Raw genomic sequence first — 13,796 nt, 5'->3', positions numbered from 1 at the left:
CACATTAATTTGGCATTAAGTGTAGAAGATGGTATAAAAAGTAAATTACATATGTAAAGTAGGCAAAATAAATGCGTGGTCTATAGATGCTGAACTGATAGGGTTAATCAAATATCATTCCATTCTTGCTGGAGAAAAATGATTGCAGTACGCAGGTCTCTGATGCAAATATTTCACAGTATAAGCTGTAAAGTTAAATCAGTTAGATTGGAAAAAAGTTGCTGGTTTTGGGTTTTTTAATCCATTGTTATTTTGGCATATTACTCATCTCTTCAATTCTTTGCTATGTGATTTTAACATTTTTGCCATATAACTGCAGTTTTCTCCATTAAAAAGAAAAGGTGGTTATCTGAAGTGTATAAAAGTACAAATCTTTACTTGATTTTACTTTTTTTCTTTTTATAGAAGCTGCAAAGAATCAATCCTCCTTACTGTTGTTCAACCTTACCCTGTAAGTATCTGTGGTGTTTTCTGAATTAGTTTCCTAGCAACGTAGCAGCTGCTTTTTTTCTTTTTTTCTGCCTATATTCTGCCTGTGCCTCTACCTTATCTGTGCAATAAAAAGAACTAAGTGAGATAAGAGCCGTGTCTCTTAAAGGTGATGTTTAAGGCTGCGTTACTGCGTGCAGGACTCAAAGACTGCATTAGCAAGTTAAATAATAACAGTATCTTTAAACTCATTCTGGGAAGATGGGTAGAGCAGTTCTGCTACAGTTTCTGGTCTGTTGCAGCTCCTGGGTTTTTCTTAATTCTGCCTGGGTCCCACAGAGTTGTTCTGCTGGGCAGAACAGGCTGTACTTTAAGCAAGAGAGGGCTCTGTCTTGGAGCCTGTGGGGGGGAGAGAAGAGACAGGAAGGCAACTGCATGAGGGTGGCTCCAAGAGATGGGGACAAAGAGCAGCTCACCTCAGAGCTCAGCAGATTTTGGGAGAGGGTTCAGGACCTGTCTGCTCAAACCCATTCTTGAAGAGGGACAGATGAAAATGGAGAGAAGACAAGCCAAGGGAGGAGGCACATGTGCCACTTCCCGTGCATCCAGGCACAAGCAAGCACACCTTGCAGGCTGCTGAGGGGCCCCAGCCACACAGCAGGAGTGATTTCAGACTCAAGCGATCCGCTCATTTTCCTGTGGATTGGTTAGCTAGCCTGATACACAAGAGCCTTCATTAACAAGGGATGGGTAATTGCATACTCTTCACCTGAGAGCAGGAGATGAGGTGGATTTGAAAATGTGTAATAGGTGGGAGATGTGAAAATAAGTTTATCTGGTGAAGGTGCCAAAATATACTTGATGCAAATAGAACTTGGTCAGTGCTGTGTGGCTTCGTCCTGCTCACTAGCCTTCTGCTCAGTAGCCTTCCTGGCTAGTTTGGAGGTGGCCATGTAAGTGTTCTGGTCCCTTCTTAGAAGCCAGTCTGTGCCGCAGCGAAGTTAGGGGGAAAAGCAGGCCATCCCCCAGCAAAATCAGGCAGGGTGGCAGCACTGCAGTGCAACTAGTGGTGGGAAGGTAAACAGAGATCTGGCTGGCATCAGCCTTAAATGCCAACACAGGCATGGGCCGACTACATAAATAAACTTAACTGCCTGTAATGCTCGCTGGATTGCGGCCCACTGTTTGGATCACAAGGAATATTTATGAAATGGGGGAAAAGAGACCCTCACTCACTTGCCTTTTTATATGCAGGGTGCCTTATCCATAAACAGACCTTGTTCTTTTCTTTAAAGGTCAGGCGAAGAAAGAGCATGTGCGTTAGTGCAGGTTCGCGTAGCACTTGAAAGTGGGTAGTAAAGCATAGTACTGCATGCCTGTGAGGTGGTATGCCCTGTTATCACTGTGCTGCTGGTAGAAGAGCAAGCCTGTATGAACTATAAGGGGAGCTGAAATCCAAACGTGCACTCCATGTTCAATGGAAGACCTTGCAGCACGGGTGCAGGCCTCCTCCAGCCTTTGACCTGGAGAAGAAGTAAAGTCATGACCTGGTATCTTCCCAGCCCCTTGGATCCAAGCCCTGTTTGAGGCCCAACAGGACAGAATCTGCTCCTCTCATTACATAGTGCCAAAGGTTAATCAATAACTGAACTACCTCTAGATGTCGCTGAGCTCAGAATGGCACTGAAACGCTTTTGCCCTGTCAGCCTTTTGGGCTGATGTGCCCATCTTACACCTGTTTGTGTTGCCCCACTCTGGCATGTCTGTCAGTCCCCCAGCCTTACCTCAGCAGACAAAGCATACCTGGGGGTGATTTTATCTCACGTAGGCATGATGATTGTCTCCCCAAGAATGTCCACAGAGCAGCCAGACGATGTGATTGATGTATGCATATCAGTGCTAATTTGGACCTGTTTTTATCCCAAAGTCAGGATGCTTCACTAGCATGAGCTTAGTTGAGAGACCTTCACCTGCAGAAAAGTTGCATCCTGCAGATTTCCTCTGGTTTGTGCACTCTTACTGGACCTCTCTACCTGTCCAGACCATGGTCTTGTTGATCCATAGCATCCCTCCCTGATCATTTTCAAGCCAAATTTTTCCTGCAGTGGAAATGAAGATGTGCATGGGGATGGGGAGGAGTTGGGATTGCTGCCAGCATGTGCAGCCAGGTTTGAGCCCTGATGCAGTGCAGCGTCCCTCACCTTATACTATGAAGTGTCCTGGGAACTCTTGAGTCGCCTGGGACATCTGACCCATGCTTGCCCCTCATGCTGCCACAATTTTTCTGTGCCTGAGCCTGTGGGGTGACATCTCTTTCACCCTGTGTGTTGCTGCACTCCAGTTGTCCTGTTCTTCTGTGCAGGGGGTCCCTGTAGTAAATATATTTTGTTTTATAGTTTGGAAGCAACATGTCCTAAAAAATTATGATGCACACGTGTTTCCCCTTTAATTTTGCCTCCTCTGTTTTTTCTTTTACTATTTTGCCAATAAAACTGGGAACATGAAGTTGACAAAGGAAAAGTACGAGCTTTTTAGTAAAGACTGAACTTCTTCCCCATTCTTGGCAGAAATACATTTTTGCAAATGTTTCATCAATCTCTCTTAATGGTGAACCTTCCTCTTTCTATCATTGCATGAAAAACATCTGCCAATATGGATTACACAAGTGCTGTTTCTTAATTGTTTTTATTTGTGCTATTTAGAGTGTGTTTTGTTTTCATGCTTTCAAGTAACCATCCCTTATGATTGCAGGTGAAAGTAGAGATAGTGTAGATTTATAGTACTTGGTAGTTCACTTAGTAATTTTTGAAAGCTTTTGTGGATCATTTTTGCTTAAGTGCATTTGGTTTTGTTTAATGCTAAAACTCATTAAAATTTCATTTTAATTATGACCAAACCAAAGCATTAGGCTATCTTTTTCTTTCCATCAGTCTGCAGATCCCGGCTAGGTTCATATCACCACTGCTCATCAGGAGGTCACCGAACAGCTAAGGCAGTTGAAGCAGCTTTAAAGCTTTTTTTTTTATTTCTGGAAGTACAGCATTTGATTATAATTTCCGACCATTTTATTCTGTAAATGAACTGGCCTTCTGATTGTTGCCTTATTAGGTTTTAGGCATTACTCAAATCAAATAACTTGCCTGTTTTGATATCTGTTCAGACTTTATGCACAGAGATGGCTTGATAGGTTGCTTTCGTGATTAATCTCTTAAGCTCCTTGGATGTAGTCCAGGCCCAGCTGAGATCTATGGCAATGTTGCTGCGCAAAGTTCTGCAGCGGGAAAAGGATAAGATCTGTTTCTGGTTTGGAAGAGATGGCTCTTATTATAACACAGTTGTATGTCTGAGACACAATGTTCGCAGAAAAACTACAATAAATAACAGTTATTTATGGATTGTAATGATTGTGGCAACAATCTTATTGAGAGTCTCACAGTATTTTTCACGCTGCTTTGCCTTCTGGAGTCATGTAACAGCAGCAGCTACCACATCTAGACTTCTGGTTGTAAAGAAGGGTATAAAAAAGAAACAGCTTTCTCACAAAGACTTCAAAATCTAAAATGAAAAAGACTACCAAGGTGTAGTTTTAGAAAACGCTTGGAAGTCAGACTTGACCATTTTGAAGAAGATGAATTATGACCACGTGAAGCTGTGGAGTTGGTGTGGAAAAGATGGCTTTGTTTCTTAGTGCGCGTACACATCCTGAGGACCTTTTCCTCTCTGTAACTTCCACACCAGCTTTTTGCTATGTTCAGTTCCATACATAGCTTTAATCAGGAGAGGATCATGATATGGTTAGTAACAAACCTGCTACCACTGTGTTGCCTGTTGGAAGTGCTGGCTGGTCCATGGGCGCTGTCCAACCACTCTGCTGTTTGAAGCAGCCTCCCCCCATGTCTGATCCGTGCTGCACAGCCTTTCTTCTTCCAACTGCATGTGGTGCAAATCCCAGTGAGCACTGCTGGTCCTGACGTTTCTTCCTGAAGGCCCTCCTCTTAGGCAACATGGGCTTTTCTGGAGTGTAGTTGTACAAAATGTATGATCTTTTCAGCAGCAAAGACAGAAAATTCAGTGCTGTTTCAACAAGGTGAAAAGCCCACACACCCCAGTTGCCATTAGGTCTCTTTTCCCTTTTCATTAGCCCTTTCTCCCATCTCAGGGGCATTATCATTCATATAGTCCTTAATTTGTTCATTTCAGCCTGGGTTTGTATGAGGTGAAGGTTTCATTCATTCCCAAACGTCCTCATCCTTGCAGAGTTGTAGGGCTGAATGGCTAGGGTTTCCTCAGTGCTTGCTAACAATAGCCACTATTCCCCACCTACATTTTATACAGGTGTGGGACTGATGATCAGACTGTGATTACCATCTAAAAATAGTAAAATATCAATAATGCAAGTAGTAAAATATAATTGTCTATGGTAGATCACCAACTTTTAAGAGAGAACACAAATCGAATCACTATTTCAGCAATTAAATTTGTGCCACATTTTTAACAAAGAAACACTCCTAATGATGATCTGTCAGTGCCTTGTGGTTATATCAGATTACTGCATGGTAAAACTTCTCCACACTGTTGCTCCCGTGTCCCTACCTGCTCTTCTACAATGCTTTCATGAGCCAGTGTAGTTGTTTCAGCCTTGCTCTGAATGGCAGTATTTAGTTTTCCTTTGGGCATTATGTAGTGTTCCACTTAATAAATTCAATTCTTCCACTTATTCACGTTTTATTTGCTTGCTAAATTTTGTTTCATATGATAGCCTTTAGGGATGGACCAAAAAGTCAACACATTTTTGTGGTCATGCAATTTTTCCTTACTTCCTAAATAACTTTAGTATTTCATATTAAACTAATGACTAATTTTAAGTAATGAGCATAAAATTTATTGCACATATACAATCCGTGGCTATTTAAAACTGCTGTGTTTCTGTTTGATTTTGACACTGACGATCACAGAGTAGACTTTCACCCTGTGACTCTCCCATACTGCTGTCTTGATTCATTTCTTTATGGCAGCTCAGTACTACACTGTGCTCTTGTAAATGCTAAATCCTTCTTTTTCTTGAGTATGAGTAAAGCTTTTGTTGTTGCAGCACCTCTACCAGCAAGAGCACTCAAAGAGGCTTTTGCAGCAAATAAACCCTTGGAATTTCCCCTAAATTATAGTTTATTCACAAAATCGGACAAAGTGCCAGACATTATTCTTCTCACTGAAAAAAATGTTTCCCTCAAAATGAGGGCTGTTGTTTCTAAGATCTATCCAAATACACCCTGTTGCAACACGGCTAGTGACAATAGGATCTAATTTTGAAAAGTCCAGAAAATGGGGAAAACAGCATTTTCCAGAAAGCCTCCTCTTGTTATATGTTTTGACCCTGCTGATGGGATGCCCATTGATTGCAGCCCCAAGTAAGCAGGGTTCAGAGGAGGGTCTCTGTCTTCCACCAGCATTTTGTCAGAGCAAATCTCTATGCAGTGCTTTGTCTCGAGCTAGCACTTTCTCCAGGTAGTCTTGAAATGATCAGCTGAATTTTTACTGAATTATTTAAAATCCTGATAAATTTGAGCCTCTAACAGGAAACTGTTCTTAGGTCACAGAGTGAGACATCTGTGGGTATTTGAAGTATTTTGATTCCTTGTTAAAATGTGTCCCCTCGTTTGGCAAAACTCACTGCAATTAAGCTGTTCTTATCTGTGACAATGCAAATACTTTACTTGCAGTGATAAATGTTCTGTATTAGTGTAAACACCTCCTGCTTACGGTCGTTAGCTGAGGGTAATGGCTTCCATTCTGCTAAAAGACAGAATATCAGAAACAAATGAACCTGGTGCTCTGAGAATCTTCCCCGACAAACCTGCAGATGTTAAAATAGAATACAGCAGCATGTCATCTCACTGATGCTTTGTTAGACAAGCAAGTTTCGACAATCAAACCCAACTGTTTTCCTAGGTATTTGCCGCACTCGTCAGAAACAGTCCCTTTCTCAAAGAGAAAATGTCAAGTGCCAAGTTGATGCAGAGGTAGAAACAATGAGATTGTGCAATTAAATGCAAAAGCTGTGCTATTACTCAAACCTTTAACCAGCAGAGAACATTCCCCCAAATACCTGGTGCAGCTGTTTTAGTTTTTCTTACGCCGCTGGTTTATGGTTTGAAGCTTTTTAGAAAGCAATCTGCTTCCAGGCTCACCCAGAGCATCTGGCAAGGGGCCAGAGTCCTGGCCGCGTTGCCACAGCACAAGTGGGAAGGGAGGGAAGACACGCGTTAGCTGACAAACTGGGAGGTGCACATGGTATGACAAACTGTGCTCCCCTGACTGTGTAATATTACACATTAAACCCCACGTCCTGGAGGGGTTCAGGGGAGCTCACATATGTTCAAACCTTCCAGTTGCATTGAACTCCCCCGTCCCATTTTTGCAGTAACATAATTTAGGTGCTTACATCCCCCGCACGTGACTTGGGGCTGTAGAGTGGAAAAGAGGGAGGTTGTAAAGAGGTTGTAGAGAGCCACGTAGTGGCTTGTCGGATTTGCGGTATGGGAATAACCTTGCCAGAATCCAGAAGAAAATCTGGCAGCCTGCCTGTAAAGAGAGGCCAGACTGGTGACTCATCCGCAATAAGAGCAAACAGCTGTAAAAAGCCTCTTCCAGCAAGAAGAGTAAGTGAAAGCCACTCTTTTCCCCTTGCCCTTACGCCTACTCCTGTAGCTTGTGCCGCAGGAATGGTCAGGTTGCCGTCCGTTACTCGGTTGCCATTTAGACTTAATCTCCCTCGCACGCTGCAGAAAGAGACTACGTGAAGAGGAGGGAAATTAGGAAAGGCTATTATATTAATGATGGCATCACTGTATACTGTGTCTTTCTAGGAACGCATGTCTAGATGACAGTATGTAAGCAGGATTCCTCAGGCTTTTCCTGTCATCTCTTCTTGCTGAAGAAATGTTTTGGGTCCCCTGCCATTAGACATAAACTTCCCTTTCTTTAAACTACCTCCCTCTCTCCTTTTCCTTCCTTTTCCTTCCTTTTCCTTCCTTTTCCTTCCTTTTCCTTCCTTTTCCTTCCTTTTCCTTCCTTTTCCTTCCTTTTCCTTCCTTTTTCTTCCTTTTTCTTCCTTTTCCTTCCTTTTCCTTCCTTTTCCTTCCTTTTCCTTCCTTTTCCTTCCTTTTCCTTCCTTTTCCTTCCTTTTCCTTCCTTTTCCTTCCTTCCTGTTGTTTCAAATGTTCTGGGGCATCTTCTGCACTTTTCAGCACTGGCATTGGAAGCTGAGCTTGGTTTGATCATGGGGTTGAATTTTCTGTCATTTACTGTTACTGATCAAAGAGATGTATGGTCGTAGCTGCTAGAGAAGAGGTAAGAAAGAATGAACTGTAAAAGTGGAGAAGCATTCATTTTTATTTCTTGGTTCTATTTTGTGCTCCAGGAATTATCGGATGGCTCTGATATTTCCTGGGAGAATATGGCCTCTTTCATTCCTTGTTCCCTGGTTGATACTGAGCCTATGGTAATAGTTACCACGCATTTGATGTGATAATAAATCAATGGCGTACAGAAATGAGCTGAAGACTTCTTCCTGCTAGTTACTAGAAACAAGGCTTTTGCATTGGAAGGAAATAACTTTTAAAGCAGTCTCAGCAGAGATCAGAGACAACAAGAGCATGTGGCCTTGCATGACTCCTGCAGATCGTTAGATGAGTCAAAGTTTGAGTGATGGTAATAAGACTTACTTTGTTTACAAGGACTGCTGTCATGCTGCATTGATGATAGGAAATTATTCCAGGATTGTCATCACCAATGCCTGCACTAATCTCTCAAAGGCAAACCAACATGAGTTAGTCTTTTCAGTATTTGAAACTAGTAAGGCCACTTTTCAGGAGTCAAAATAAGATTCTGGAAATCTTAAAATGGGTTCTTAGTCAACCTCCTCAAATGGAGAGATTTTTTTTTTGCCAGGGCTAAACACTTAATCACAGGTGAATCCACTGAATAACGCAGTAGGTAAAAGTCAGTTAGGTCCCAGAAAAAAATTAGGACTGTTTCTAGACTTCTAATGCATGAAGTTCCACAAAGCATCTGATCTACTGAAGGCAAGCCTTGTGCAAGCATGTAGGGGATACGCTCAGGGTAGCCTGCTAGCCTGCAAGTGTCTTCTGGGGGTTCGAACCTGTGTTTTGAAGTGCACTAATACAGTGAGATGCCACTGCACTTGGTGAGCTCTAAGACACTTTTTTGGCAAAGGTTGTGTGTAAATCTGTATCTAATGCATCACAGAATATGCAGAAATTTTCCATTCACTGTTTGAGGGAAAGGTCACTGGCCAGTGTGGAGGTGGTGGTGTCCATTCATGCAAACAAGCTTTGCCAACAGCAGTCATTGTGGAAGCACTAAAAGGAATGTCTGTGTACACCCAGAGCCCTTCTCATCATGCCAGTCTGACAGTGGGATAACTTGCTTCCTTATATGTATGTACATACATGCTATCCTACCTACTGTGTTATACTGTTGCTGTATACCTGGAGTTCCCAGTGTGTGAGAAATGGGGAATAAGTGAAAAAGGAAAGCTAGCTTTTAACTTGAAATTATGTGATATATCTTGTCATCATTTTTCCTTCCAGTCTCCTAAATCAGCTTTTATTAGTGCTGCAAAAAAGGCAAGATTGAAGTCCAATCCTGTCAAAGTGCGCTTCTCAGAAGAAGTAATTATCAATGGCCAGGTATCGGTGAGTATTCAACTGTTTAACCTCAGGAAGGACTGAGCATTTCATCCAAAGGTACGCCTCAAGGCTGGAAAGTGAGGGACTTACATGGTAGAAACATCAGTGATAGACTTGCAAAGGGAAGGGGGTTTCTGTTTCTGAAGTTTTCAAAAGATCTGCTTTTAAAGTTCATTGGGCCAGCCCATAATACTATGAAAAAATTGTCCCTTCTGAAATAAAATTAAAATGCTAGCAAATGCATTTTGTGGTGACGGACATGCATGTCTGTCTTTATAGTCTCAATAATGCTTGCTTGAGCTTTTTTCAGAGCAAGTTTGTGATAGGAAAACCCATAAGCTCAAGAGAAGTAGTAGTACGTCAGGAAAAAATATTAACATTACCTTACACACCTCTTTGAAATTTGTTTTATCTACTGGAACTTGTTGTTTCCGGCCCTCAGGCAAAGTCAGCTTCCCTTTGAGAGGCACTGAACTCCTTAAACCTGAACTCCTGCCTCATTTTCATAATTTACTAGAACATCATTCCACAATCACATCTTTACCCAATGCTCTTCCAAACATAAATTGCTACTGCATTTTGTCAAAAGCAATTTCTGCTTTAAAAAAAAAAAACAAACACGCTGTGTTTTCCTTCCTTTTTCCTGTTTGTGTTACTATCCTTGTTATGAATCGTCACAATTAACTAGCAATATTATATGGTACTCTTCTTAAATGATTACAGATATTAGCATTTAATACCCAGCTATAAAAAGAATGTAAAGCATCTTGATTATAATTCTTTCTAATTGATCTGCAGTTCCTCTTCTTGTAGATCGAAGACACTGAGTAGCTCGCTACATTCAGAGAAACAGTAACCTCTTTTTCGGTTTTACTGAAAATATTTCAACTTTAGAGGTAGTATTTGTTGTCAGAGAAATACTATTTAGGGGAAAGAACACACTCCAAGCTGGACATAAAATGCATGTGAACAGTTATATTTTTCCAGGAAAGAGGCCAGAGGAGAGCAGCTCTAATGAGCGTGGCTGCACACTTGCAGGGTGCTGTTGATTCTGCTTTGGTTGCTACCCTTCCATCTGAATGACATTCTCCTTTACAAAACAACGTTTAGACTTCCCGTGTTTCATGTTGTGATTAGATGTATTCATTTGCTTGGCAGGAAACAGTTAAGGACAATTCACTTCTTTTCATGCCAAATGTTCTGAAGGTGTATCTTGAAAATGGACAAACCAAATCTTTCCGGTTCGACTGCAGCACTTCAATAAAGGTAGGTTAGAGATGCCTTCATGTGCAACACCAGGAATACCAGTTGGCTCTTTTTAAGACCTTCAGGAATTCTTTACTTGGAATGCTTTAAGAACAAAACTGCAAATGTATTCAGTTTGGGTTGAACTTATAGCACAGAAATAATAAGGTCCATTTTATTTTTCTGCTAATAACATGTTGCATTGTCAGTGAAGAAAAAAGTCGAAGTGATTGTGTTAGTGTGTCTGGAGTGCAATTAAAATTGTGTGGTCCTATCATTTTGGTGTGCCGCCAAGTATGAGCGTGATTTGTCAGCAAAAGTCAGGAGCTAAGAAGATTAAAATGTTGGCTGCTAATTGAATATCATCGAGCTTGTCATCCAGTGAACTTGGGATAGCATATTGTAGGGTTATGCTGGTGATCAAAGGCTCGCCTCAGTGTAATGCCCTCTATGCTTTCCGTAACACATTCCACGTAGACAACTAAGGAGGTGAAGCCCTGGCACACAACTGAGGCTGCTAGGGAGTGTCTGTGACACTGTTCCACGTATGTTCCTAAGCCAGAGATGTCATCAGTGTCTGTCTGTGAGTGCCCGTGGAGTAGAGTAGCAAGCAGCAGAACTAGTGCTGCTGGGCATGCTGCTAGTCTCTCAAGCATTTTTGTTTGGATGAGATAGTTTTAACACAGATTTGTTATCAAATCTAGTTCACCACATGGTAGCATGAGTGCTTGGGACAGGGAGGCAGAAGTGCATGGGTGGGAATGATCAGTGAAGGCTAGGGATGTGATTTTCAACTGCAGTGCCAGGTTTTGCTGGCTTTAGGGGATCGTGAAGCTATGCATATTTGATTAAAGGTTGCTTTTCTGCTCCCTGTGATTCAGCAGTATGCTCAATCAGTTAGAACTGCAAAGAGAGTGGTTTACTAAGGTAAACAAGAGGAAATTTACTCCAGATTGAAGGCAAAACATATACTGAAGTTACACTTTATTGTAAGCCTGCTCTGACCATAGTCATTCTGACTTTTTGTAGAAATAATTTCCTTTGCATAGAGTTCAGGCCACTACATATTCTGCAGCCTGCACAGCTCTATATTACATATTTGTATGTGTGTGTGTATGTGTGTGTATTCCTCGCTGTAACAGGTGGGTGTGGATTGCTCCTTCTTTTCCTGAGCTGCAGTGAAGCAGCAATGCCCCAGTTAAGGCAAAGCAGTCCATAGCTCACCACGTAACGAGGAGGGTACAGCCCGTGCCTTACCTCCAGTCCTTGCTTTCCATGCTGTGTGGAGGCAGCACCTGGGCTGATTCAAAGTTATCAGATGAGAGGATAGGATAGCCAGATATCTGGTTCAGTAATTCAGTTGCCTGTGTGCCTTCACATTGTATCTTAAAAGGTCCAAGATAGGTAGAGAGAAACAGTGGCGCCATTGCCACCTCTTAAAAACTTACTTTTATATTACATATCTTCATGCTACTGTTATGCCCCTTGTGTTTGAGCATAGTTTATGAGTATAAATAAAAGTAAGTTTAATGTGTAAACAATAAATTCCCTATTAGTCAGAACAGTGTAGTATTAAACTCCATTATTTAGAGTGGCTGCTTGCAATCTATTCATACTGATTTATATTCTTTACATTGTAGAGAGTTGTCCCCATCCTCCTACATACATTTCTCATTCCTCCACAAATTTGGTGTTGATTTTCCATAAACACACTGTAATTGATCAATTAATCTTCCTAAATTATGTTAAAACACTTGGATTACAATTCGTCATGATCTCCTTAGTAAGTCCTATCCATCTGGATACTGATGCAAGTCGACAAATCTTTTGGAGGTATAAAAATGTTTTAATCCTGTCACCAAGATAATGTGAAAAGCTTTTAAAATGATGGGTTATTATGAATTTACTTTCCTACTACACTCACTATAGCTAAAGATATCTGGCCAGGTGATATTAATACAAATTGTTACATAAAAGTAAAGTAGGGAGTGGTTGGATGCTTTGGGAGGAGGTTCTCAAATTACTATTAGACATAATCTGATGTGAAAAAAAACTAATTAAAAGTCTCTAGAAATGGGATTTAGATTAACAAGGACAGTGAATTTAGAGCTATTGTTTTGCACAGGTATCGTCATTGCTGACTTTTCTGTCAGCATTCAAAACTCATGAATGTCCATTAAACACAAGTATCAAGAGGTGCACTTCAAAAAAACCAAAAAAGAAACCCTTGCCATAAGAACAAATAAAAGCCACATTTTATTTTTTTGTTGAACTTTAATTTTGGTTTGTACTGCTTGGTGGCCTTGCCCCCTAAGTAAGTGAAGAGGAGCAGGACCTTCTCTCCTTTGCCTGTTGGAGAGGTTGTATTTCCAGGGAGACAGAGAGATATGCTTTAAGGGCCACACAAGTATAATTTGCATGTTAAACTGCACAGAAATTTGTCTATTCACGTAGATTTTTCACATGCATGGCTGAAACCACGTCAGAGATGTTTGAATATAAAGGTCCTGATTTTTCACTGGGTGAATGTGTGTGATGTCAGATTTACTCATGCAGAACAGGCACGAAACATGACCATCATCCTATTCAACATCTGGGCTTCCACCCTGTTCTGGGGACATGCAGGCTGTGTGGCAGTGAAGAACCAGGTCCTAAGGGCTTCATGAATTTAACTACATTTTATAAATCTTTTCTAATTAGGATGTCATCTTAACACTCCAAGAAAAGCTTTCCATCAAGTGTATTGAACACTTTTCTCTGATGCTGGAACAGAGGGTTGAAGGATCTGGAACGAAACTCCTTTTGCTTCATGAACAGGAGACTCTAACTCAGGTTTGTGTAATGATATGTGAAAACAGATATTAATGAGGCCGCTTAATCAGTAAATTATCCATCTTTTTAATTACTCAAGTGAGTTAACTGCAAGATTTATAGTTCGATACAGTCTATCAAGTAGCAGCAGCATTTAGATGTGGTTCTAAGAATCAAGTTCTCACAGAAAACAATTATTTTTCTCTTACATAGGCATTGTATTTCATTGCTTCATTAGCCTATCAAAAATTATTAAAAAGTTCATTAAAAATCAGACTGAAAGCTAGATAATATTTGTCAATGCTTCTCTCATACTGTATATGGCCCAGCTAGTAAATGTTTTCAACGGCCGGTAAATTGATGGTAACAGTTCTAAGAACCACAGTCTGCCCAAATTCCTTTAAAAACCTTATTTTGATCTTTGGTTCTGATCTGATTATACAGATCTGTATCTGGGTGACAGGAAATAATACTCTTTCTGATGAAGCCAAGCTTGGCTTGTTTATGCAGTGATAAGTTATGTCACCTCGGCGATGATGAATTGTGACCCAGAAAATGCTAGTGTGACTTTCTTCCTTAGATCAGGGAGGTGTGACTAGA

General features: G+C 41.0%; 1 protein-coding gene across 2 annotated transcripts in view; it reads left to right on the top strand.

Moving 5' to 3' along the window:
• The window catches only part of FRMPD4 (FERM and PDZ domain containing 4), a gene marked incomplete at its 5' end in the record, with an annotated part of 310,938 nt that overhangs the window by 281,106 nt on the left and 16,036 nt on the right, over nt 1-13,796 (top strand). Inside the window, 4 exons of one of the 2 annotated variants that reach the window (XM_084268209.1) lie at nt 406-451; nt 9,042-9,146; nt 10,299-10,406; nt 13,086-13,217. In XM_084268209.1, the coding sequence (XP_084124335.1) occupies nt 406-451; nt 9,042-9,146; nt 10,299-10,406; nt 13,086-13,217 (391 nt within the window). Of the gene's footprint in view, nt 1-405; nt 458-9,041; nt 9,147-10,298; nt 10,407-13,085; nt 13,218-13,796 lie in introns of both variants that reach the window. The other variant, XM_084268208.1, reaches the window with a different exon arrangement.

Source organism: Gallinula chloropus (genome assembly GCF_964237585.1).
Source record: "Gallinula chloropus genome assembly, chromosome: 1".
In the NCBI taxonomy this organism is placed as follows: Eukaryota; Metazoa; Chordata; class Aves; order Gruiformes; family Rallidae; genus Gallinula; species Gallinula chloropus.
The sequence above is the reverse complement of the archived record's forward strand: the minus strand, read 5'-3'. Positions and strand labels throughout refer to the sequence as shown.